This window comes from Muntiacus reevesi, chromosome 2, assembly GCF_963930625.1.
Source record: "Muntiacus reevesi chromosome 2, mMunRee1.1, whole genome shotgun sequence".
NCBI lineage: Eukaryota > Metazoa > Chordata > Mammalia > Artiodactyla > Cervidae > Muntiacus > Muntiacus reevesi.
Genome location: NC_089250.1, coordinates 266044758 through 266072072, shown reverse-complemented (window position 1 = coordinate 266072072; position 27315 = coordinate 266044758). Strand labels below are relative to the sequence as shown.

The window sequence follows — 27315 nt, the reverse complement described above, 5'->3', positions numbered from 1 at the left end:
CCTGCTACTGGGGGTGCCAGTCCTGATTATCTTTGATTAAGTGGTAACCCCCACATCTCTCCATTATAAAGGTGTATTTTCCCTTTACAATTAGTAATGCATTGGGTGGTATTTTGAGATCATGCAAACATCAGGTTCCCTCTACAGAGGAACTTTCTCTCAGTGGTTAACCACTGGGGCATAGTTTATGCATAATAAACTGCAAACATTAAAAGTGCACAGCTTAAGGGACCTCCCTGGTGGCACAGTGGCTAAAATCTGCCTTCTGACGCAGGGGACATGGGTTCGATCCCTGGTTGGGGAACTAAAATTCGACATGTGGTAGGGCAGCTGGACCCACACCACAACTAGAGAGCCCATGTGCTGCAAAGAAGTGCCACAACCAGGACCCGATGCAGCCAAAAGCATAGTTTGATAATTCTGAAATTCATATACATGAGTAAAATCATCACCACAATTGAAATATGCAATGTTTCCATCACCCCCAGAAGGTTTCCCATGGCCTTTGCAATCAGTTGTTCTTGTCACCCCCAGCTCCCAGGCGACCACGATCCGCCTATAGATTAGTGTGCATTTTTGTCACTATAGATTAGTGTGCATTTTCCAGAGCCATATAGAAATGGAAACATAATTTGTAATCTTGTGTGTCTGGCTTCCATCCCTCTCAGCATATAATGATCCGAGGCCTGGCAGTGTAGCGGGTGTGGCAGTAATTCATCCCTTTCGGCCCCCGAGTAGTATTCCAAGGGTGGATGAACTGGTTTGTTTATTCCCCTCAACAGCAGCGGTGAGGGTTCTAACTGTTCCCTATCATCACTTGGTCCTGTCACTTGTGTTATTCTCCAGTGACTTTAAAACCCAATCATGTTCCTTGCTTGAATTAATTATTCATTAGTGTAATTATGCCTATCTCCTCCACCCCTGGATATCATGAGGGCAACTTTAGTTCAACACAGTGCCTAGCATTAATTAATATAGTAATGGATTAATCCAATAAATATCTGCTGATGGAATGGAATCTGCCATCCTCCACCACCACCACCACCACCATCAAAAGATGGTAAACTAAATATTTTCAAACCTATTAATGAATTATCAGGACATTTCTGTCTTTCTACAACCACTTGGGACTGTACCTGGATTTTTCCACTCCATCAGAAATGTCAAGCTTAACTATCAAGGAGTGCCCCTGGAAGTGAGACAGGAAAAAACTCTCTTGCATTACACATCCTGCTCCATTTAGGAACTGAAACCCCAATGCAGGGTAGTGTGGATCAATGCCAGACCCTCCCACAAAGAGCTTCTGAAAACAAATGTGAATTTCAGGGGCAATGTTGTACCCAGACAGGTGCTGCCTTGAAAGGCAGAGTCCCGGTGCCCTTACCAGATCTGGGGGTAGGACTCCTCCCAGAGAGCAGGGGAAGAGAATATAAATGCCGCTGTCTTCTCTCCAGCCAAGCTAACCCTGCACTTTATTGACACAGAGGTCCTCCCTACAATGATAAAAGACCATGATGGCCCCTGACTGCACCCCCTAAGAGTCACCTTCCCTCATCTGGGTTCTTACAGCAAGAAAACAATCTCGAGGAAGATGAGATCACAGACGCCAAGTGCCCAGTACAGCACCTGGATCACGGCAAGTGCTCAATGAATACATGTGTCAGGAATAGAAGATCGGCAGTTAACATGATGGCAGACCATCACTGGCATTATTATTTTACACAGCTGCAGGCTCCCTTGACTACAGGGAGTTTCTCACTCCACAGAGACCAACAGAAATTAAGATGCACTCACCATACCAGGGCCTACCAATTATTTGCACGGTACAGTCTGAATACATTATAATTCAAGATGCAAAAGAGGGAGGGGCCTTCTGTCCAAGTGAAGCTGCTTCTCCCTCAGAACGATTCTTCTCAGTGGCCTGCGGCACTTGCTCCAGGTGCTGCGGACCGCTCACCTCTCAGTGAGCAAAGTGATGCAGAGAAGGGCTGCTGGATGCCAAGTAATTTTTGCCACTGTCACCCTGTCCCCTTCTCCCACTGCCAAAAGTCACAGACAGGGCAAGAAGGTTTGATCTTACACATTATTCAAAGAACTCATTCCTAGAGAATGCTATTTTTAGTGAAATAGCCGACACATGAGGCTGAGGGCCCGGGGAGTCCATGCCGCAGAGCACGGATGAGCAGGCAGCGGGCTCTCAGTCTACAGCGCACTAGCCCTTCCGGGACAGAGAGGGGTGACCCCTGGAAGCTCCCCCGGGGAGTATCTGTGCTGTGCGACGGGGCCGTTTCCCCCAACTTGGGGAGGGGAGCCTTGACTCAAAACTAGCCCAGAGACTCAGGATTTAAAACCTCAGCTTTGTGACCATCGTGAGGTGTAAAGACAGCATCCTTATCCTCAGAAACTAGTCTCAGGATGGTGAGCAGGCTCTCCAAGTGAGTCCTCACTCCAACTCCAGGGAGATAAACTGTCCAGAAGTGAATATTCCCACTCCCTGCCCAGCACAGAGACCTGAAGTCAGCGGGGCCAAAGCGCCCCTGCACCGAGAAGTCACACTGCTATGGAAGGGAAGCAGGGACCCCACAGCCCCGACCAATTTCTCACATGGGTGAAAACTGGAAGAAAAAGTTCTCTCCAAAAAAAAAAAAAAAAACCCAGAAACATAGTCAGTCCGACACGCAGCCAGTGCCTCCGCCCACTGCTGGGCGGATCCCAGAAAGGCTGCAGGAGTAGGTGCCTTTCCCAGCCCTCTGTGTGACCAGAGCCAGGAGAGGGAGAACCTAACGGTGAGTGTGGGGGCTGGCCCTGGGCCTGGGCTGGGCTAAAGGCATCTGCAGGTCAATCTGAATGCTCTTCTACCCACTGGTCCTTTCTTGAACACATTCCAATTTTAGGAAATATGGAACAAGGATAAATGAACTGGTCAGAAAGCTCAGAAAAAAAAACAGGTGCAAACCACCCACAACGTTACGAGCTAACCTAAAGATACAGAGGAGGAGCTCCAACAGAACCCTGGAAACGCAGGTGCGGTGCACTTTGAGGCGAGAAGGCAGCGATCCTTTCTTCCTGGTTCGTATTTAGGAAGAACAGGCAATTTTCTCATGCAATGTGGGATCGCGGTCCAGCAGTCCCAGGAAGATGGAACTAGCTGCAAACAAATCTCTCCCCATATTCCCAGGGACCCCCACGAGCCCAACTCTTGCCACCCTTTCTCAGGTCAAAGGTTAAAACACAGTCGGCTTGGAGATGAAATCGTAAAAGATGATGCACAAGAAATACAGTGTTAAAACAAAAGCTGTGGAACAGCAATGTGACCTCATGTTTTTAAACATTTTGGGGGACGGTATTAGCAGAAAATATAATTCAACTATTAATGCAGATTACTTCTGGAGAGCTGGGATTATAAGGGACTTTCTGTTATATACCTACACAATGTCTATGTTTATAATAATTAATTTTTTTACAGTGAGCAAGTGTATTGCTCTCATAATACTGTTTTTTTTTTTAATTGTTGGCTGTGCTGTACAGTTTGCAGGATCTTAGTTCCCCGACCAGGGAATGAACCCAAGCTGCCTGCCTTGGAAGTGTAGAACCTTAACCATTGAACTGCCAGGGAAGACCCAAAAAAATACTGTTAAGGTGATGGGATGGCTGAAGTCGTCCCAACTCCTAACGTTCACACCAGTTCCTCCACTGCAAGGCTCTGCCTGGGTTCCCGCTGTGACACTGGCTGTGAAGCGGCAAGCGACTAGCAACAGAGGCCTCCCCGTGGCTGGCGGACACCAACTCCCAGGCACTGCCCTTGAAAGTCACGATGCAGGATTTTGTTTGCCTGGATGAGCACAGTGCCAAGACGCAGGAGATGGACCCAGAAACAGGACACAACGACTTCTGACCCTGAACCGCGTGGGCCAGTCCTGACAAACACGTTTCCTCTGGAATACCATCGGAATGGATTGGAAGTGACTGCCTGGACTACCATGTGGAAACGGGCTCGTGTGGTAATAACGTCTACCGTGAGTGAGGGCGGGGGGTGGCCAGGTGGCAGCACAGACTTCCCCTAAGAAAAGTGCAAGTTCAAGACTTACAGGCTTCCGGCTGCCAGGGGGAAGGATGGAGGAAGGGGTAGTCAGGGAGTGTGGGATGGACATTTACACAGTGCTGCATCTAAAATGGATGACCAATAAAGGCCTTCTGTACAGCATAGGGAACTCTGCTCAATGTTACATGGCAGCCTGGATGGGAGGCGAGTTTGTGGGAGAATGGATACATGTGCTATGTCCGGCTAAAACTATTACAACAATGGTAATTAGCTATATTCTAATATAAAACAAAAAGTTTAAAGAAAAAGTATACGTTCAGTATAAATCAGTCCAAGCTGGGGAAAAAACCTGATCCATAATTTATTCATTCACCAAAATGTAACAGAGTCCCTAAGCCCACTTTACAGCTGCGCTCTGTCCAGGGAGGGAGGGGGCAGTGATGCGGCCCGCCCACCATGTCTGTGGTCCGGCCCTCGGCTCAGACAGGAGCCACGTGATGATGAGGTGTCAGAAGGGGGGCTGAGGACACTGGGGAGGTACAGACAGCACACCACAGAAGGGGACAGTCTACATGACAACTGTCAAGACTCTTCAGAAAAAGTCATCATTAAAAAAAAGAGAGAAAGGCAGAGAGAACTGTTCTCAACTGGAAGGGACTAAGGAGGCAATCGCTAAATGCATTGTGTATACTGATAGGATTCTAGCACAAAAAATTCAGCTATAAGAGGCAGTTGTAAGTCAACTGAGTAAATCTGAGTCAACACAGGCAGCATAAGAAATGCTCCTGAAAAAAAAAAAAGAAGAAAAGAAATGCTCCTGAATTAATGCTAATATTCTTAAAGACATCTGAGTACCAAAGAATTGATGCTTTTGAACTGTGGTGTTGGAGAAGACTCTTGAGTCCCTTAGACTTCAAGGAGATCAAACCAGTCAATCTTAAAATCAATCCTGAATATTCATTGGAAGGACTAACTCTGAAGCTGAAGTTCCAATACTTTAGCCACCTGATGCGAAGAGCCGATTCATTGGAAAAGACCCTGATGCCGAGAAAGACTGAAGGCAGGAAGAGAAGGGGACGACAGAGGACAAGATGGTTGGATGGCATCACCGACTCGATGGACATGAGTTTGAGCAAGCTCCGGGAGTTGGTGATGGACAGGGAGGCCTGGCGTGCTGCAGTCCACGGGGTCACAGAGTCGGACACGACTGAGTGACTGAACAATTCTTAAAATTGATAATGTTCTTGCAGTTATGGAGGAAAAAGTTCTTAAGAGATATATCCTGAGATGTTCTGGGAGCAAAGTGACATGGAGTCTGCAGCTCACCTTCAAATGGCTTAACAACAATACAAATTGTGGGGAGAAAGGGTAAAAGTGGCAAAATGATAACCAGTGGTGAGTATGGGGAGATTACTGTATCGTTCTTTCCATGGATTTTACCATTTTCAAATTTAAAAGTTAGGGAGAAATGAGGAGTCATAACTCGGTAAAGCTGACCAGCAACAGGAAGACCAAACGCCCTACAGACGCAGCTAACCACGACAAGCAGCAAGCACAGAGCGCTTCCGCCGGCCGGGCGCCACACCCGCTGCCCGACGTGCAGGGCCCCCTGAACCCTGGCAGCCCGAGGAGGCCGGCCCTGTCATCACCTTCAGTTTACAGATGAGCAAATGGCAGAACAAAGGTTCTAAATGCGGTCTAACTGCAGATCTGAAGCGATGTAGCACTCTTCCCAAATGTCTCTCCTAGCGAATCTGTTTTAAGTACATCAGGAGAAACTGCTACAGGGGCCGGACAACAGAGGAATAGTTGAATTATCGGTAATACAGCCATTTAATGGAACACTGTACAGCAATTAAAAGTCATATTTTCACAGAGTATTTATTTATTTATTTTTTCACAGAGTATTTAATGACAGGGGAAAATGCTCACAAAATAATGTCTGCTTTAAAAAACAGTGGATCTCAAAAAATGGTTCTCTGATATAACTCTCGGTTACTGAGTTCTTTCTTCTGCAGGAAAACAGGAATAGGTAAGCTGGTAAACTCAGGGCTCTTACAGCGCCATCTGAGTTATGCTACACAATTTCTGAGAACTATAATACCACATAATCTGAATTATGTAAAATCAAAAACCTATACACATGCACAGGTGATTCCCTGCAGGCTCAGCTGGTAAAGAATCCGCCTGCAACGCAGGAGACCCCGGTTTGATTCCTGGGTCAGGAAGATCCTCTGGAGAAGGGATAGGCTACCCACTCTAGTATTCTTGGGCTTCTCTGGTAGCTGAGACAGTAAAGAATCCGCCTGCCATGTGGGAGACCTGGGTTTGATCCCTGGGTTGAGAGGGATCCCCTGGAGAGGGGCATGGCAACCCACTCCAACATTCTTGCCTGGAGAATCCCCACGGACAGAAGAGTCTGGAGGGCTACAGTCCACGGGCCACCAAGAGTCAGAGGCAACTGAGCGACTAAGCACACATGCGTGCAGAGAAATGAGACTGTGAGGTGAGACATCAAAACACCTACAGTGGTGTCATTAGACGGACGATCAACGAATCTTTAAATTCCTTTTCACAGCTTTTGCCTTCTGTTGAATTATTACAACAAACATGCTTAAATTTTAGGAAGCTGAAAACAAGTTCTTTTAGGAAACTGAGTACTCAAAAGACATCTGCTTCCAACACACATTAAGCTCAGAGATACCACATCTAAATTTTTTCTTGAAATTCTATAAAAATAGAAATTAATGCTAATGAAAGGAAGCATGTGACTAGAATTTGTGATTAGAATTTAAGGGGAGAAGGTAAGAAAGAAGAAAACAATGGAATTACGGTATTCTAGGTTGAAAACCAATCACTCCATCAACAACCAATGGACACTGTGTGCCGGGCTCTCGGAGTCTGGAGGAACAGAGAATCCTGTTCTCAGGACTGAAACATGCTGAGAAAAGCTACCAGGGAGGTTACACTCCAAGGGCTACTGGGGTTGGAAGAGTCTTGAAGAATGAGGACAAGTTCCAGAGGCAAGGAGGAATGTGGGACACGTTTCAAACCACACAAAGGACATACGCAAAGCAGAGAAACGCAACGAAATCCTGCTCTGGCCATACCCTTCTGATACACTGTGTGTATTCCTGTAAAACAATTTTAAAATTAACGCCTGCCGTGGTATAAAACAAAGAAGGGGAGGGAGGGAGGGAAGGAGGAAAGGACTGAGGGCAGAAGGCAGGCAGACAACCACGGCAGGACTGTGTGCAGGAGGGAGGGGTCGGCATCTGGAAGGCGACGAGGAAGCAAGAAGACATTTACAGGAGAGGGGCTATCACAGACTTGGGATGGACTGAGGAGGAGGGTGATGGCGGGGCAGGAGAAGTGAAGTGGAGAAGACAGAGCCAAGAGATGGCGGAGGGGGAGTGACATACTCAGGAACTGATGGGATGCGTCAGAGAGGACGCTGAAGTTCCAAGCTCTGGGGTATCAGGGTGAGCAATGGGGCATCTAACGGAACTTTAAGAGAAGCAGAGGCTCAGTGGGGGCTGCTGGTGACCTGGGGGCAGGGCTGAAGAGGTCACACCTGAAAGGACTCTCGGGTAAGAAAGAGTATTGGGAAGCGGTGGATGGGAAAAAAGCTAAGCTCAGTCTAAGAGTCGGGAGAAGCAAGATGGGAATGATAGATCAAGCCCACTGAGGTGCTACGTTAGGGGGTGCTACCCTAGCGGATGACTTCAAGCATTTGTTGCTACCACAAGCAAGCCAGTCAAGGAGCCCACTCCTAAGAGGCTCCCCCTGAAAAGGGAAGCTCACCCTGACAGAAGAATCCTAACCAATAAATGAAGAAGGAATTAGAGCGATCGTTGTCTCAGGGAAGAAGCATCAGTGGATACTAAAACTATGTGCATGTGTTAGTTGCTCAGTCGTGTCCGACTCTCTGTGACCCCGTGGACTGTAGAGGACCCCAGGCTCCTCTGTCCATGGGATTCTCGAGGCAAGAATACTCGAGTGGGTTGCCATGCCCTCCTCCAGGGGATCTTCCTGACCCAGGGATTGAACCTGGGTCTCCTGCACTGGCAGGCGGATTCTTTACCATCAGAGCCACCAAGCAAGGTGAAAACAGTAGGAGAAAACAGGTATTTACAGTCTCAAAGCATCTCCCTACAAAGTACTTATTCAGATAACAGGAGAAAGAGTAGCTTTACAGTGGAGAATCTCAGCAGACACCACCACCTTAATCAAGGGATCAAGGAGAAGATCTCCAGTGATGGGACACATTGACAACACATGCCACTTGGTATGATGCTCCGAGAAGGACACAGCCTCATTTCCCTGATGTTTCTTTCAAAAGGGCAAACATGAACCTAGTCATAAGGAAACATCAAAAAAACAAAAACAACCCCAAGTTGAGGAAGCTCCTCCAAATGCATGATCTGTATTTTTTAAAATTATCAAGACCATGAAAAACAGATCAACTGAATTGTTTCAGAGGAGACTAAAGAGACTCCATAATTAAATGTACCATGTGGTCTGAGATTAGCTCCTGGACCAAAAAAGGTCCTTTTGCTTTTAAAGGATGTTAATGTGGCAACTAATGAAACGAAACATTTATAGATTTGATAGGTTAGTACTGGGTATTAATGTCATAGTTTTGATAACTGCATGGTGGTTACATAAAGAGAATGCTTTTAGGAAACATCCACTGAAGTGTTTAGAAATAAAGGTGTATCATGTCTGTAGCTTTCAACCATTTCAGAAAAAAGATACACAGACATGTAGGGCAGGGACTTATGATACAGGCAATGTGGTAAAATGTTAACATTTAAGGAACCTGGAATTGTAACTTTTAAATTTCTTACAACTTAAAATTTTGGTAACTTTCTTATAAATCTGAAGTTACTTCAAAATAAAGTTAGGGAACAACCCCTCTAAATGTTACAAACTATCTCTCTGAAGTGCTGGGTCAACAAGGAGAGGCTTGAATTACCTAACTTGCTACCTGCACACTTCCTCCTTGCCCAAGGCAGAGGTTCAGGAAGAAGCTGATACAAAACCAAGGTCAAGAAGATGGATGCTGACAAAAGGCTCTGGGTACAGAAGGACGAAACTGCAGATCTGTCCTAATTATGCAAAGTCAATCCTGGGGTGACTGAGGAAACCCTGGTAACAACTCAAAGTCTACAGAGCACTTAATTTGAAATCCAGTTCCCCTGATTTGACACAACCTGAGTAAATATTAACACCATCACTCAGCTTAATATGCTACTGAAATTATCAGTAGGCTGTCCATACCACACAATAGTTAATATCATTACAGGTAATACCGGAATTAGAAAGAACACATAGGGAGATTATGATCCCTACCTTGGTTTCAAATTAGTACAAGCCTATAATACTCTTGAGCTTAACTCCTAAAGCTCAAGAATCCACATAACCATGTGCCCACTATACCTCCTCTTCAAAGCTCATCAGCTTTCACAGTATCCAGGAGAAAACCAAGGGAAACAAGGAAGCTCCAGGGGTTACAAAAGAAATGCCAAGGATGGGAGCTTCCTGGAGGTCCAATGGTTAGGATCCTGTGCTTTCACTGCCGGGGACTGAGTTCAATCCCTGGTCGGGGAACTAAGATCTCATGTCATGCAACATGGCCAAAAAGAAAAAAAAAGTGTGTGTGGGGAAGAAGGGAGAAACACCAAGGAGACATGTTCCGTTAGAGGAGCTCTAAATAAACAAAATAAATGTTTTTCAATACAGGTAAAATTTTATCACTTCAAGAGCAACACAGAAAATTTTAAGACAGTCAGTATTTGTGATAACACCAAGGTGTCAACGGAATTGGAAATGTAGCTGCTTGATAAGATGGTATCCAAGGATTCATTTTTTACTGCAGGAAAAAAAAACTATTAATACATGAATTTCAGGCACCTGACTGATGGCCAACTACACATTCCTTTTGTTCAACCAAAACGTGTTACTGTGTCCAGAACAGCGTCGAGGTCCCTGATAAATAAGCCCCTATCCTGCTGAGAGACGAAGACGGACAGACAGGCCGCACGCCACGACAGGGGGCTGGGGGCGCACAGAGAGGTATTCTAACCAGTTTCACCGGCTGTCCTGACGCCACGGCTGCCCTCCTCCCATGCGCCCAGAGGCCTCACGACTACATGAAGATGGAGAAGCCACAAGTCCAACAGCTCCTTCTCAGAAAGCATCTCACAGAAACCAGACATGATTCCAGAATCTCCAGATGGCTTATCCTCTAGAAAGCAGCCTGAAGACAGTGAAAACTAACTTCTCTGAGGTGACACTTACCTGTGGCTTCAATGTACTCGATACATCGCTCGATAAACACAGGAATTGGCTTCTCCGGAGTCACCACAGTTGTCAAGGGCACCCCAAAATAGTTACTCTCCCAGGTCGCCTTTGTGATGGATGGCCGGGGTTTGGGCTTTGGTTTCTGTCCAGGAGAGAGGAGAAAAAAAGCACAAAAACAAAATGAGTCTCAACACACAACTCAAACATCAGTAAGGCTTCCAGAGGGGAACTCACGGTGGTATGGAAACTGTTAGAAAAAAAGACGTCAAGCAGGATAAAGAGACTCACCTACTCATCTCATTTCTCCAAGTATCACACAAGACGCTGGCAAGTTGCCAGGTAGTCACACCTTGAGTGTGAAACTGCATTATCAGAACAAAGGTGTTTATAAGAAGCAGGCCATGTTTATTTAATAACAATGAGAGGACTGGCCAACATCCTTTATCAGGCGTGCAATGGAGTAAACAGGAAATATTCCAAAACATTCCACACAGATAATAGATACTATACACTCAAAAGATGGCTAAAATCTTTTTAAAAGATTAAAAAGTGGAATTGAAAACTAGTAATTTCCTCCTTCCAGACAAAAGAGCACACATTCTGCTGAAAGTTCCCAGGAAGAACTCTCTCTGATGTATCAGTCTGGGGTTACTCCCAATGGCTTCTGCATTGGGAGAGGGTAAAACCAACTAATCAGACATGACAAATAAGATAATTCTTTGTTCCTTCCTAGAAGTCACCTCCCTCAAGTAGTAGGAGTAGCAGAAGCAGCAACAACTACTGGAGAGCTTACTATGTACCAAGGAAGTCCCAGATACCATTTCTATTCAACTTTATAGCATTCCATTTTACCAAGGAAAATGTCTCAGAGGACATATTATGTAAGTGACAGTGTGAGGATTCAAATTCAGGAGGGTCTGTCTCCAAAGTCCATGCTCATAAACATTACTGAGATATTTTGCTCCAAAATTATTCAAACCTTTTATTTTGAAGATTACACAAGGGAAAAAAAATGCTCTAGACCAATGATAAGTTTTCTAAAGCTACAGAAATATACCTCAAATTTTGGCCTGTTATTAAAGTATCTACTGAAGAGGAGAATAACCAAATAGGATCAAGGTAAATGCTTTTGGATAAAGTCCACTAAAGGGGACAGCAAACTAGCTTAAATAGGTCAGTATCGATCGTTCCCTTTCCTCATCCTGCTCATCCTCATTCCTTCTCATACCCCCTTTACATGGGAACAAATCACTTCTGATTTACTCTGAGATTCGCTGAGGACTTTCTCTGCAAACATGTGGCCAAAAAAAAAAAGAACAGGTGAGAATAAAATGCACACGAAAGAACAAGGCTATTCTGGGCTGTTGGTGGATACTATCCGACATGACAGACCAAAGGCAAAGATGGTCCAACCCTCATACATCCGGCTAACTGACTTGGAGAACTGTAATGCCGCATGAATGGATCCAAGGGTCCCAGAGAAGAACCTGCGCTCCACACAGCCTACCCATCCCTGCCGTTGCAACATGCCCATTCCTGGGCACTGCCGTGGTCTCTCAGGTTGTGGGGCGTGGCTGCTGCCAGCTCCCTGTATAGACTGCCTGAGGCAAACAGGCCCTGACTTCACACCTGTTATCAAAGAAGTATGGAAAAGAAAGTGACTTACAATTTATCTTCACATGAAATAATTTAACCAACCTAGCCTCTCTCCAGCATCTTGTACTCAGATGAAGTGCAACATAAAGGATTTAATCTTCCAAATCTAATAGAATTTGGGTTTGAATCCCAAGGGACAGGTTCTATGACTGTGGTCAAGTTGCTTAGCACCCCGGGGACGGTACCCTCCTCACAAGGTGGTCCTGAGGGTGAAATGATATGATGTACTGGAAGGGGCTCGGTGCCTAGACAACACAGTCGCCCAAGAGTGTGAGCTGTTACTAAAAGAAAGAGAAGGGCTGAGTGTTTCCCATCACACACAGCAGCAACCGGACAGCAATGAGTCAACTGACAGTCCACTCTCTCTTAAGGCTGCAGCATTGAAACTAGAAGCTGCAGAGTCTGAACATACAATGAAGACCATCTGGATTTAAGCGGCCTTCTTTTGGCCAACCTCAATCAGGCAGAATCTGCCAGTCAAAACTACCATAACAATACCATTGTTCTTCAGTAAAACCTTGAGGCTCCCAAATAAACTGTTGTTATGGAATGGAAAAAAAAAAAAAACTTTACGAGAGCTGCCAGGAAGCCATTTCTAATCACTGTAACGCCTCTGACCATAGCTCTAGTAAACAGAGAGTAAATGTCAATGTCATACTTCCTCCACCGTCTCAAATACATAAGCTGATGGCGTGTGTCCTAACAGGTTAAGTTAGCTAGAAAATTTAGCTTCCATCACCTGAACACTTACTAAGTACCAGATTCTGGCTTAAATTCTTTATATGTATATTTCATTCCAGATTCACAATAGATCTGTGGGTATGGGTGTTTAAAACTCCATTTCACAGATGAAGAAGCTGAATCCCAGAAAAATTCAGTTATTTGCCTGTCAGTTCTGATTACAAAACCTGCAGTCTTAGCCACTATGGTTCATTACCTTCACCTGAAAGTCCTTGGGATATGGAGAACAAACGGATGATTAAATAAATAACTGAGGGTACATGGACAATCTGAACTTCTAAAGGTAATAACTCTCACATAAAATATACCAGGGATGTTTAAGCTGGTCAAAGAAAGAATGGGGCATGATGACAGCTATTTCAATCAGCTACCAGGACTATTTCATGGAAAGAGAGCAGATTATCTTGTACAGTCATGTTGGGAGACATGAGATGAAGACGAAGAGGCAATTTTGGCCAGAGAAATTTAAAAAACAAACACCCCCCTCCCCCAGCTGTTTAAAAAGGAAAGGACTGCTCTGTCAGTGTTCAAAGCAGAGGCTGCAGCCGACGGGCAACGTTCATTGTCAAGGAGACCCTGCCGTCAGATGGAAGGCTAAATTAGAGAGCTGCTCTTACCCTTTCACCTCAGAGTCTAGTAAGATCTAATCAAGCTCAGCACTCCAACTTACAAATGGAACGTGAGCTCTGGCATCAGCATCAGCTCCCCTTGTTGAATGACACGGATGTTCACTCTCATTCTCTCTAAGATTTAAACAAACTCAAGCTTTACAGAACGCCAAAATATTCCCTTGAAATAACTGAAGGCTCTCTAGGGTGTCACAAAATCAGGCAGGAATTCTTGCGCAACTAATTCCAAACCTTCTGAGGAAGGAAATCAAGACTGCGGTACAGGCCAAGAGTCGGGCAGGACTGCTGCTATGACAGGCAACACCGCAGGCATCTGAAGGGTTACTGGGCACATGTCGAGATGGAAATGCCATTCTTCTGAGTGGTCTGCCACATGTCTCAGTCCCAGGTCAGACATGTGTCACTCATTAGGGCGTCGGCGGAGTGCTCTCAGCAGCAGGTCCTTGGAGAGAAGAAAATAACGCCATCCCAACAGCTATCTTCCTCTGGGCTCACTCATTAGAGGGCTGAACTGAAAAAAAGCAGCCAACTAGAGGAAACCAAGTCCTGAAAATAAGCTACACATCTGCATGTCTAAGTTTAGAGTCTGACTAGAGGCAAAATGGAAAAATAAGAGGAATTTATCAGGAGTGGCCATGTGCTAGACACTTTGTACTAGGTGTTCTGCACTTATCTGAAAACTCACAACCACCCTTCAAGGTAAGGGTTATTAACCCCTTTCTACGGATGTGAAATCAGAGGCTCAGAGAGATTCACACCCAGCACTGAGAGAGCCAGGGTTCAGAGGCCAGTGACCTACGAATGTCAAAGCCTCATGTTCTCTCTCCTTCGAGACCTATCTCCATGATGAAACACCACTGACATAAACAAGGGGCTGGGTCAGCTCAAAACCTCCTCACTTTGTCCTATGGATAGGTATTTTTTTAATAAATAACACAGTCCATTGTTCTTTACTTCACAGTTTCCTTAAAAACCTATGAATTTTTTTTAAGCAAAAAACTTTTTTTCCTTCAAAGTTCCCTTAATGCCTGATACTAACCAAGTAGAAAGAAATAAACCAACAGTTTATGCCAGTGTTGCAGTGGGGAGAAATTGTGATTGGAATCTGCCCCAAGGCAGATTGGCCTTTTGGCCTTTCTGTAACAAGAGCATAAAGGGGAAACTCCTGCTTATGGGACAGTAAGCCCACCCCACAGCTCCTCCAAGTTCACAGGGCAAGAAAAAGATTAGAATGCCAGCCAAACAGCAAGGAAAAGCCAAGAGGAGATGCCCTTCTACCCGTCTGTAAGATGACTGGGTTCTAGAGCCCCATGCGCAGCTGACACTTGAACAAAAACCGTTTCCAATAAAATACAAGGCCAATGTTTCTTCACAGTTATTCACAGTTAGCTGAGATGAGGACAATCTCTGTGGGGAGAATGTCTTTCTTCTTCTTCTGACATTGTGCTGCTCTTCCTAGGATGTGAGGAGCTGAGGTTGAGAAGGTCTTGTTCACACTGACAGTACTGTATCACAGACTCCATTTCAAGAAACACATGAGGTAATCAATTCCCTGTGTCACTCTGTGAGTGCTGGACAAGGAACAGGCGTCTCCATACACACAGGACTGGTTTCCCTATGGGCTAAGTTCCTAGTACGCAGGAATCTAGGCAATTTTCCTTAAAAAACTTATTTATTTTCTTTTCGGCTGTGCTGGGTCTTCGTTGCTGCACGTGGGCTTCTCTGGCTGTGGGGCGCAGGGGTTACCCCGCTGCAGTGCACGAGCTTCTCACTGCAGCGGCTTCTCGTGCTGCAGAGCGCCGGCTCCAGAGCTCAGGCTCAGCAGCCGCGGCACACGGCTTTAGTTGCTCCGAGGCGGGTGGAATCTTCCCAGACGAGGTATCACACCCGTGTCCCCTGTGTTGGCAGGCAGATTCTTATCCACTGTGCCACCAGGGAAGCCCCTGTTTTTCCTTTTTAATGAATTACACCCAACGTCACATAACAGACTGGCAGCAGAGCTAACACTAAGACCAAAGTCCTCTCTCACCCTTGATGAATTTACAATCTAATTGGTATCAGAGAAGATACGTATCTACAGCAAGCAAAGGGGATCTAGACATCAGATAAATACCAACTGAATTACAAAGGAAAACCAGTCTCCCATAGCTTCAATGGGGAGCTCAACCACCCCTTCTGGATAAAGAATATTCTATCTTCTATGGGAACAACTATGTAATGATCCGAAACTGTCAACTTCAAATATTTTCTCCTGGTCTCCATAGATACCCTTATCCACATCAAATGATTTATCCAGATTTTAAGGTCAGAAAATATGGTCACTGGAGTTGTACCACCTAGCACAGCCTTCTAAAAGCTTGATAACCTACCTAAAAAAGTAAATAAAAAACAGAACCCAGCCTGTGTCTTTTATTTTTGAGGAGGACTGTCATACAGAGCACAGTCTGGAACCGGGACAGTGTCCTCTGAATGGAGCATTCTCCCTCTTGAGAGTGAAAGCGATGCAACAAGCAAAGCCCAGAGGATCGCCCATACGGTCTGCCAAGCTGCACGGTGGCCCACCCTGAAGTGACTGCAAAGTGGGTGAAATCTTAGAAAAACTCAGAGGTTCCGTCAACTACATTACTCCAGGTTTTTCCCAAAGTGGTCTCTTGCATTCCGTATCCAACATCACAGCTTTCTGATTGGTGGTGATCCTCGCATATTTCCAACACAGCTTCCAAAGGACCTCTTCAATTAGTAAGTTACTCGCTCATGCCCCAAATGTGTTCTTGGCTGACTGCTGCTCCTGCTTCTGGCTCTGAAAAAAATCTAAGCCCAAGTTTAACAGAAAACCCAAGGACGGAACTGATCTTGCCGGCAAACTCTATCATGAAAGCACAGATGCTCAGCGTTGTCTCTTTCACACTTCGAGCATCTTCCTTTAGGGATGGACCACAGAGCAGCACGAAGTCTCCCAGCAGCCCGAACCCTCCCCTCTCGCAAGATGGGAAAGGCAAGAAAGGCACGCCATGAATTACACCCAACGTCACATAAGGGCCCCAGGACAAACTGAGACCATAGCTTTTTGCTTATGGTACATGGGCACGAATCTGGGTCAATCCCTGCTAAATGGCCAGTGCAACAGGAGGCTAAGCAGAGAGCAGGGTCCACTAGTTTCAGGAAATGTTCACAAACATTCATTACCGATTCGCCACTCACTGAATCTGGACTTCTCAGAGCTGTGGGGCTCAGCTTTTACCTGCTAGCCTCCTCCAAATACTGGATAAAAAGTATTCAGAAGGCCTTTCTCTATGGAAGTAGAGGTGATTCCCTGACTCGACCTGAAATAACTTGAGTTTCTATAAAGATATGTCAGTATCACTAGGCGGTAGAGGAGAACAAGTTGGCTCAGTGAAGATCAGAGCAATTTTCTGTTCTTTGAAAAATAGATATAGGTTGCCTATTGTCATTTTTAAAAAAAAAAAAAAAAGAACAGGTGTGCTAAGCTAAAGCAGATAGTTAAAGATAGCCTATTTTTGTCACCAAAAACAAACTACAGCAGTTCTTTGGGCTTAAAATAAACTGAGAACCAAGTGACACCAGTTCAAAACAATTTCTCCAAGTTCCAGTTGCTATTTCAGCACCTCCATGCCTTTTTTGTCTTCTATTCAAGCAGACACTGAAGCTAGAAACAAACCACCATGCTCTTCTTAGGGGGTAGTGTGGGGAAATAGATGTTTCTAGATAATAACCAGAGTCCTTTGTCTGCAATGAACAAGTTGACTTGGTTGACTGAGTGCTCCAAGTGTGTGCCTGGCTATTGAATATTACCATCCTTCTCAGAGACTGGACTCTAAAGACCCACAGAAAATGGAAGTCAGAAGACTGGGGTTCCCAAATCTCAACTCCTCTGCTTAGTAACCACACTAACTTAGGAGCACTAAATGAGTCTCAGTGTCCTCATCTCTAACACCGGGATTTTTTAAAACATCACTTCCTTAAGACTGGTAAGAGAAACAGATGATGAAAAAAATGGATGCGAGAGTGCCTGGCACTGGACCTGGCACACAGGAGGTATCCAACGAATGTAGGAAAGTATATGCAAAGCCTTTCACAGGGATCCACAGCCTTCTGTTATTCTGCCTGGGTCTCCCTCACTCTCTGCACATGCCACGCTTTCTCAGTTTCAAGTTCCACACCTTTTCCTCAAAACTACCCCAAGAAGCCTCCATGTTCACTGACTTTTGCCTGCTTTACCCCTTAAATCTCAGTTTTAGGACTTCCCTGGTGCTGCAGTGGTTAAGAATCTACCTGCCAGTGCAGGGGACACAGGTTTGATCCCCGGTCCGGGAAGATTCCACATGTCTCAGAGCCAAGCCTGTGCAACACAGCTACTGAGCCCACGCACCTAGAGCCCGTGCTCCACAACAAGAGAAGCCACCACCACGAGAAGCCCGCACACGGCAATGAAGAGTAGCCCCCTCTTGCTGCAACTAGAAAAAGCCCTGCATGTGCCAACCAAGACCCAGTACAGCCAAAAATAAATTAGTATTTAAAAAAAAAAAGTCTCAGCTTCATATATCATTTCCTCAGGGAGCTTTACCGGACAGCCTACTCCAGTTGCGGGTAAAACTCCTTGCCATTCAATTCCTTAGCACCCTATACCTTCACTCTGGCCACGTTCAAAATGCATGTAAATATACGGGTAAAAGTCTATCATTCTCTGTTATGGTAAACTAGAGGAACACAACTAGCACATGTATGAGACTCAGCACAACGCCAGGCATACAGGCGCTAGGGAACGCCTACGCATGGAGCTGAATGTGTCTTTCCTAAAAGAACGGATGGACATGCGCTTTGGAGCAAGACTGCATGTGTGCTAAGTCGCTTCTGTCGTGTCCAACTCTTTGCAACCCTGTGGACTAGAGCCCGCCAGGCCCCTCTGTCCATGGGATTCTCCAGGCAAGAATACTGGAGTGGGTTGCCATGCCCTCCTCCAGGGCATCTTCCTGACCCAGGGATCAAATCCACATCGCTTCTGTCTCATGCATTGGCAGGCAGGTTTTTTACCACGAGCGGCATCTGCGAAGCCCATGGAGCAAGAGTATTTCTTTTCAAAGAAAAAATTCTTTCAGGAATGAGAACATCCAAGGTCCAGTCGGCATCCCAATACCATTTTTAAGATCAAGGTATTCATCTGGCCTTAGAGAGCTCAGAGTAGGGCCAGCCTCTTCTGAAGCACACACTGGGAGTCTTTCCTGGGTAGGTTACAAAGAGCTCATATTTCACACCATTCAGCCTGTCAAAATGCAACAGCCCGCCCGGTCGGGTGAGCAGTCCAATTCCCCAGCTGGTTTTTATTCACACTAGAAACTTTAACTCCGTTCTAGGCCTCACAAAATGAGAGCTGTGTCCACACAAAGCCACAACAACCAGCCAATTCACTGAATCCGATGAAATAAGCCAATTCACCAGGGGGGACACAAACTGTCAAACTGGTTACTTGGTGCCTTATAGACCAAACAATGCGTGATTGAATTGGTTTGCTTTTCAATAGGTTGTCTTGTCATGTGGTAGCTAGAGTGACTGAAAGATTTTCTTTATGATTCTGTTTTGTCTATTTTCTTTTTAAAACACAAAATAAGAGCACACCAGATAGAAGGGTAAATAGCCAATGATGTCTTCTCTTTAAATCCGTGGTCAAGCTCACTGAATTCAGCAATTTGAGCTTGCCCAAACAGTACATTTTGTGGACCAAGGCACCCCAGCCTGTTTTTTGGCTTTAAAATAAGACCCTGCTGCTCCTGATCTCATCTTTGCAAACGCACGGTGCTGGGAGACAGAGACCATGTGCAACGACAACTCTCTACAGACAAAGCGTCTATTCATGGACCCCACTGATGTGCAATCGTAGATTTTCAATTTCATTCAGCTGAGTGCGGAAGGCTCCCACTATGAGGGTGGGTTGCTAAATGGTTCAGCTGGGAAAAGGACCTGGAATGAGAGTGAGCTTCACAGTCTGCACTTTCATTATTAGAAACGAAAGCCATTCCCTGAACTCCAACTCCAGTTCTACAGTAAAGAGCTAATCCAGTATATCAGCCAAGGGCATGAGCAATTTTTCTTTCTCCACATGACACAGGTACCCGGAGCATAGCTTTTTTGGCTGTTGTTAGGCTTGTTGCTAAGGTAAGGGCTGAGAAAGCAGCTGAGTGACATACAGGGTTAAAACTTACAGAAAAGGGAGGGACAGTGTTGGGTCCCTAAAGCTCCCAGCTAGACCAGACCAGTGTTCTCCTGTCCTTGAATTCAACATGCGTACTTTCACCATCAAGTCTTTCTTTCCTCACAGCACTTCAATTCTACTCATTCTTCAAGGTCCAGTTAAATAGTAACAACAACGAATGCTCATCCAGCATGCAGCACGCTGTGTTTTATACGCACAGTCTTATTCCCTTTCTCACACCCTATGAGACAAGTGCTACCGCACTGGCTCCTCTTGCTGAAGGGCCGTGGAAGGTGAATCACATGCCCAAAGGCCCAGCCAGGACGAGGAGGAATTGGAGGAACTGGCATTTGGCTTAAGGCCCCCAGTTCCCAGAGCCCGAGCTCCCCACCACCCCACACTGCACGACTCTCACCAGCCCCAGCACAGGATGCCTGCTCTGCCCCAGCACAGACCCGCTCCCCCGCCCTCCAAGGCAGACCACCTACTTTCAGAAGCTGCGCACGTCTCGCTGCCTCACCTGGGTGCTGTGGCGTGGGTGAGAGCAATCTGCGCCGTTTCCCCAGTGGTGTCTGGCGCGCGGGAGGGACTAAGTGTGTTGTTTCCCATTACCACCTGGCTCTCCCCTCACTTCAAATAAATACTGTACTGCTTTGTCATGCCAATAAAAGTCAGAGACCAGATTCCCCCATGTAAGGGGATTTGGCACTCTCTGCCCCATGGGATCTTGCTTTTCCAGTAGAACAAGTGTCAGTCTGATTCCTTAACGGCAGCAGATTTTAATAGAAGGTTTGCGCCAATCAGGAACAGAATCAAGACTCCGCTTCTCTCTGCATTAGGATGACAAAGCAGCAAGGCTCCTTTTAAGGCACCATTTTCCAAGGCAGGAAAAGACATTTTCACCTTTTACTCACTCTTTCCAAAGGATACTCCTAAATGACTTCTGGCACGCTATTGCTCTGGGGCCAGAGGTAATCGTTTCTGTATGACTTGAAGAGGTGGGGCCCAGATAACCAGGAGGGACGGGAAGCTGGTCACTCCTTGCACGCTGACCCAGCAACCCCATGAGGCAGTTCTAGGTGAGTAGATGCGCGTGACCAGCACGGAGGTGGCTATCTCAGAGGTCCCCGTAGCCAGCTGCTCCCTGCAGAGCCTACTCTTCAGTGCACAGCTTGTCTGGGGATGTGTTTTACAAGCATTATTTTCAACAGTATTATAAATGTAGCTAGAAGTCAGAAAAACAGTTCTGATTCACAGTGTGGTATAATGCCACCTTCCTAATTCCCAGGTGTGCAAACACCCCCACGATTAGAAGACTGTCAGCATTTCGATAAGCTGTGTTGGCAACAGTCTTCACTGGGAGTGGTGGAGGAGGAGAGGAAAGTCACAGCGTTCAAAATGTTTGGATTCCAGGATTATCAAACAGGAGAGCTCTGGGGAAACACTGGCAGGCTGGTCAGGCTACTTTCTGGCTTCTGAAATAAGAACTGCTTTCCACTGGCCTGCCCACTATTAGCTTTTAGAGAACAAAATACTGATGGCAGATGAAGGTTGGCAAACGTAAAACCAAACCACGGGGAGAGCAAACAGAAGAATGCCCACGCCATTTACTAACACTCAGCTGAGACCGTGAGGGGAAGAGAACACCCAGACGCCGCCCTGCCCTCTCTGATGTTCCGCAGGTCAGAGGACTCTGGAGGCTCCGGCCAGTGGTGACAGGGAGCAGGCTGCATGGCATCCGGGACAGGTGGGGTGTGAACAGGCTTTCCCTGTGAGGGCCACGGCACCACGCGCCTCCAGCTCCAAGGGCCCTCCCAGCCAGTGTGGGCTGCAGGACCGGCCTCCAGAGAGTGCTCCACATCAGAACTGCCGGCTCTCAAAACGCCTGGACTCAAGGGCCCGCTGGTTCGGGATACCTTGCAATGACCAAAGTTTGGGACAACCTTTCTTCCAGAGTTCCCTCAAACACTTTCAGATAAGTGACTTTGTTCTCTGCCATTTCACGGCAGGGAGAGGGGCAAAAGCTTTCAATGAAGAGAAACCATCCTGTACACCAGCGGTCCCCAATCTTTCTGGCACCGGACAGATTTTGTGGAAGATAATTTTTCCACAGACTGGGAAGGAGGTGGGGATGGTTTCTGGATGATTCACGCACATTACATTAGGGTGCACTTTATTTCTAACCTAATGTCGCGCAGATCTGACAGGAGGTACCAGCTGGCAGCCTGGAGGCGGGGGACCCCTGCATACACAATGCTGGGGGAGGGCCTGCGTGTGAGAGTTCTGTTGTGGCGTCTCACTGACACAGCCTCCTCTGAGAAATAAAGGGTGTTTCCACTACTCTAACTGGGGGGAAAATAAAGTTGGCAAATGTCTTTTAGATCTCAAGGTCTAAGTCCACAAGGACAGAGCACACTGCCCTTTACAATGCAATTCCACACAAGGTAAAGAGACTTCCCCTGCCGCTGCACTGGGGGCTGTTCCTCCACATCTGACGGCAGGCCCGACATTCCTAACACACACAGTTGACTTTTCCCCTTTCCGCCCCACCTGTGGTCCCTAAATCAAATCTGCAAGCAGTAGCAACTCACTTAAAGAGCTGCAGGGCACTGTGGTTTTACAAACATGGGACAGGTTTATAGCCTGCAGAGGCAAGATTATTTTTCATTTATGTACCTGGAGACCTTTCAATAATTTACGTGTGCAAATAAAATAATCATCCAATTTTCCCCTATCTAAAATGCAGCAACCTTTACAGATCATCAAGGGGGAGAAGGAGTATTTAAGAGATGTATGGATGAAATGTTCCTTTCTCAAAGACTAAGGACTATGACGCTGGATTCTTGTGTTTCACTGAAGAAAGGCCAAGCACGTCATCACCGGTTTAGCTGCTTGTCCGGATACTGACAAGCTCATTTCAGTAATTGAGTGATTTGCTCATTTCAGTAATTACCTAACTACTGTTTTGGACAAAGACTTCTCAGGTTATCTCTCCAAAAAGTCCTTACCACTTGAGAGCTACCAATAGTAGCTTTCTGAGACACTGTTTACTTACTTTCTCCCAACTTTTTATTTTGTATTAGGATATAGCCAATTAACAATGTTGTGACAGTTTCAGGTGAACAAGGAAGAAACTCAGCCATACATATACATGCGTCCATTCTCCCCCCAGACTCCCCTTCCCCCCAGGCTGCCACATAACCTTGAGCAGGGTTCCATGTACTGTACCATAGTCCTTGTTGGTGATCCATTTTAAATACAGCTGTGTGTATGTATAGATCCCAAACTCCCTGAATATCCCTTCTATTCTCCAACTGTAAGTTCCTTCCCTAAGTCTGTCTCTTTCTAAGTTCATTTGTATCATTTCAACACTGTTCACTTTCTAAGGCAAGTCAAGGAGGAAACACACACAGCGATTTTTAACCAGGGTAAGCTGTCCTTGAAAATCTTTGTCATCATCAATGAACTCTCACCAAGACGCTGTGCAAGTCACTCCTAGAGCTCTAAAGTCGTGTCTTACCTTAGTGTTTCTTCTTAGACTGCGAAGAATATTCCTCCTCCTCGGGTCTTCGTCGGTCTCGTATGGAATGACAGCGTTGTCTCCTTTATAGCCCTGGGATGCCTGATCCTCCTCTTTCTTTCGGATGGGCCCAAGCTCGTCGTCGCTGCCCACGCTGAAGCTGGTTCGGTAACTGGCAAACCTCCCCAGCCGGCTGCATCTCGTCCTGTACAGCACTGGCTTGCTCACGATGGAAACCTTGCGGCCCCGCTCCAAGGAGCTGGTGTCCATTTCGCTGTCGGAGCCATTCCCGCTGCCGTTGGACTGGGCTTTGTTGATGTTCCGGATGGTGATGATCTTGCCCTGTGTGCTGTCGTGGGGCACCGAGTATATGTTTTCTTCCTCATTCCTTGGCTTGACCACAGCATCCATGGGTTCAGCATAATCAGAAGGGTCGAACCCATCTGGAGGTAGCCAGGTGCTCGACGAGACGGACTTCCTCTGTCCATCTCTGTGGCCCTGGTCTAAGTAAGACAGATCCCCCTTGGTGATTTCAAAATGGACAGGAGGCTTTGGTTTGACTGGGGGAGGCACCTTGTTGTTCAGCTTACTCTCAAAGTTGCTCATGATGAAGGACAGCCCATCATTTCCCTCCAGTTCCATCGAGAGCTTGGAATGGTCTTTGGACAGAGAAGGCAGTGGTGTGTCTTCTCGAAACATGCTGTATGACGGGGTCTCGATGTCCTCCTCGGAGTCCTGCAGGTTGGAGTTGCAGAGCGGGGAGCCTGCCCGGGGGGAGTTAAACACCTCTTCGGTGGTGCTGCAGGCCTCGGCAGCATTGTCGTACATATGCGTAGCCTCAATAATGTTCTTTTTGTCCACCACATCTTTAAAAAAGGGGTGGAAGATCTCAAGTTTATGCTGGGGTTGGCTACAGGGGATACTCGTGAATCTCCCGTCAATTTCTTGAGCAATCTCCTCCCCCTCGGTCAGCTGCTCCCGACTTAAGTCATTATCCAGGACATCTATAGCGCCGTCAGTGAGTGCAACCAGCTGAATGGGGATAATATCCTGCACTTCACAGAGAAAGGCACGTAACATCGCCAAGGAGGCCTTACGTTTGGCTGAGTAAAAAACAATGTACCCGTGGACCAATCGGCTCTTCCGGATGCTAAATGAGGAATGGTATGAAAGAATAGACAGTTCAATGCGCTTCTTGTGTAGTCCGATTGGGAGTTCAAGTAAAACAGAGTTGTTGCTTCCACAGTGGGAAGACTTACAGGTTTGAGACTGAAGGACAGGAAAGAGTATGTCGTCTGCACTAAAAGGATCCCCACACATCAGACACATGACAATTCGCAGGTCAACGTCAGCCAGGTCTTTGATGCTGGCGGTAGAACTGACCAGGTTTAAGTTACGCTTGGAGTCCAGGAGACCTTTCAAAACCTGACTGATTTGCTTCTCGTTGATGTTGCGCCCGTAGCCGATGCCAGCGGAAGCAGGGTCGAGGAAGACACACTGAAGCTTGCTGGCCACCTGCTGACCTTGCTGTATTAGGCTGTGCAGCGTCTCTCCGCTGGTGTCTCCTCTTTTGTTAACCAAGATTAAGGTCAGGGGGAGATGGGCTAGGTGATTATCTCGCCGGCCAAGTGTGGACTCCCTGCTCTTCTCTATACTCTCTACCACATATGACAGAGACTCCTTTGAATTGTAAAGGCAGAGACAACCATGGGGCTCAAACGTTGGAGTCTGGAAAGAGTTCACGGGAAGCCTGACGTTCCCTTCTATTGGCCTCAGGGAGAGCTCATACATTTTCCCGTCTATTACATACTTGTCATCATTTGTACAAAGAGCTCGAATCTCATTGGCCAACTCCCGGGCAAGGCCATCCTTGCCCAAGATCACCAGGTTGATTCTATCAATGTTGGGGTCGGAGAGTGAATTCTTCTGATTCCGGTCAGATGGTCGGATAAACCGAGAACTAACCAAGTGCTCAATCTTAGCATCCACGCAGGCGGGGCAGCTAGGACACGTCTCCTTGGTTGGGTGGTACACGAAATGAATGTGCTTTAGAATCAGGGCGTCTCGCTCCGCCTGGAGCTTCTGCAACGCTTTAAACCGCTGTTCCTCCCCAAGCACATCCTGGATGACACCCATCTTCTCCTTGCTGGGCTTGGCATCCAGCTCCAGCTCATAAAACAACTCTGAGTATTCCAGCAGCAGCTCCTGAAACTCTTCCTTCGCTTTGTCTATAATCTGCTTTTGGTGTTTTCCATAAATATCCATGTAAACAGATTCCTCTAGCCACTGGTAGAAATCTTCGTTCATAATAAAACTGCGGGCCTCTTCCCAAGGCTTGCCAGGAGTGATGAAAGGAGAGGTCTCCAGGTTTTCTTTAAACGCCCTTCTCATCTCAGCTCGTTTCCTCTCGTTCCGCAGCTTCTCTAAGTGGGCCTCGTAGAGCTGCTCTGCAGGGACGGTGTCCATTAAGTCGAAGGGAATCCGCTCATTCTCCATGTTGTCAATGTGGCTGGTGGCATCCCACGGCGTCTCCTCAAGCACAACAAACCACTTCAAGAATTCTGGCTTGGTCTCCAGCAGTTTTTTGGCTTTTATGCAGCTTAGGTGGTCTATTTCATCTAGGTTGGGGATAAGAGCTTCAAAAGCCAAGGGCAGGGCTGCCAGGTACAGCTTCCTCCTGCGCTCAATGTGCTCGTGCTTGAGGCGATGGATGTGCTGGAGAAACAGCTTCTTGGCTTTCTGAGTCCCTTCCAGGTAGACATAGTCCTGGTACTCGGGAGAGGCCTGCATCTTTCGGCTGACGCTCAACCAGTTCTCATTGTGGTTTTTCACAATGCGGCTCACCAGCCACTCATACTTGTCTTTTGCTGTGGCTATCTGTTGGCTCTGCTGCTTGAGCGCTTCAAAGTACGGAATGATTTTTGTCTTTCCCCGACTCTTGTCAATGAGCTGCACTAAAGTGCTGAAAGCTAAGTCCACATTTACATTGGATCTGGCAGAGGTTTCCACAACCTGGAGGTTCTTTTTGCTTAAGGCAAAAGTATGCGCATCTCTAATGTACCGCTCAACACCCTCATCACACTTCGTCAGGACAACCACAATGGGCTTTTTTGTTTTTGCGAGCTGATTGTAGAGATTAGAGACGAACTTGAGCTGGTCATCAAAGTTCCTATTCATGCCCCTGCTAACATCAATGCCAAGAAGAAAACCATCAATCAGCAGCTTTCCATCTGGCATTTGCTTCTGCTCAAAGTCCTGCTCCAGCCCCAGCTGGTCAGTGCAAAAGTACATGAGTTTTTCAGCTGATGCAAGCTTGGTTGCAGCAGCTCTCTTGATATATGGCTGCAGGGTCGTGCTCCGATGAGGTTGAAATGTCTGATCATCAATGAATTCGGTCTGCTCCACAACATGCATCTTACATTCCACACAATCCTCCAGGGAACGGCCGACTTCTCCCCAGTAGAGAAAGTGGTCATTATTGACCACTCGCCCACCAAAGTCACTGGTGCTAAGGACGGAGGTATGGTCCAGATGAAACTCGTCCGCGCTCGGGCGCACGAAGCGGTTGCACAAACAAGACTTCCCAATGCCACACTGGCCCTTCTCCTTCTCCGTCCCAGACAATCCCACCACGCTGATGTTGTAGGTGGGAATGCGGACATCTTGCTTTCTTGCCATCATCATCGTCGACACATCCTGCCACAATCCGCCACTTCCAAGATCAGATTAGTGTCTTCCTGTGGACCCAAAGTCTCCCCCACATTATCAGTGGGGGCTGGCTGCCCACGAGGCAAAAGTGTCAGATCTCATAGTGTCTGTACACCAGGACGAGGTCAGTTTTTGCCACTTTTCATCGCCAAATAGCCAACATTTCTTCCTAGATGGGAGAGAGAAGAAAAGAAAACCAATCAGTATCATAATTTTGAACCCAATTTTAACCACCAAACAAGCAAAACCCAATTTTCTTCTTCAACAAATAAATATAGTAATTATCAAATATAGCAATCCTTAAGCTAGGTGAAACTGTAAGAGCAAGTAAACTGCGGCTGACATCTGTGTGCCTTCAGACAGACACGGCATCATCGACTGGAGGGAGACACCTCAGGAAGCAATGTGCTGAGGACCAAAACAAGGGCCTGTACGCTCCGCGGAGAGATGGCCGACTCCAGGGCTAGGGGAGGAGTGCACAATAAGAGCCTGTAACAACTTGTTG

General features: G+C 46.6%; 1 protein-coding gene across 5 annotated transcripts in view; it reads right to left on the bottom strand.

Annotated features, from left to right (window-relative positions):
• Window positions 1-27315, bottom strand: part of ARHGAP35 (Rho GTPase activating protein 35) — a 113989-nt gene that overhangs the window by 48631 nt on the left and 38043 nt on the right. For all 5 annotated transcript variants that reach the window (XM_065926370.1, XM_065926373.1, XM_065926374.1 and 2 more), the window contains 2 exons: window positions 23103-26979; window positions 10346-10490 (listed from right to left, as the gene is read on the bottom strand). In XM_065926370.1, the coding sequence (XP_065782442.1) occupies window positions 10346-10490; window positions 23103-26786 (3829 nt within the window). In that variant the 5' untranslated portion in view covers window positions 26787-26979. The remainder of the gene's footprint in view (window positions 1-10345; window positions 10491-23102; window positions 26980-27315) is intronic.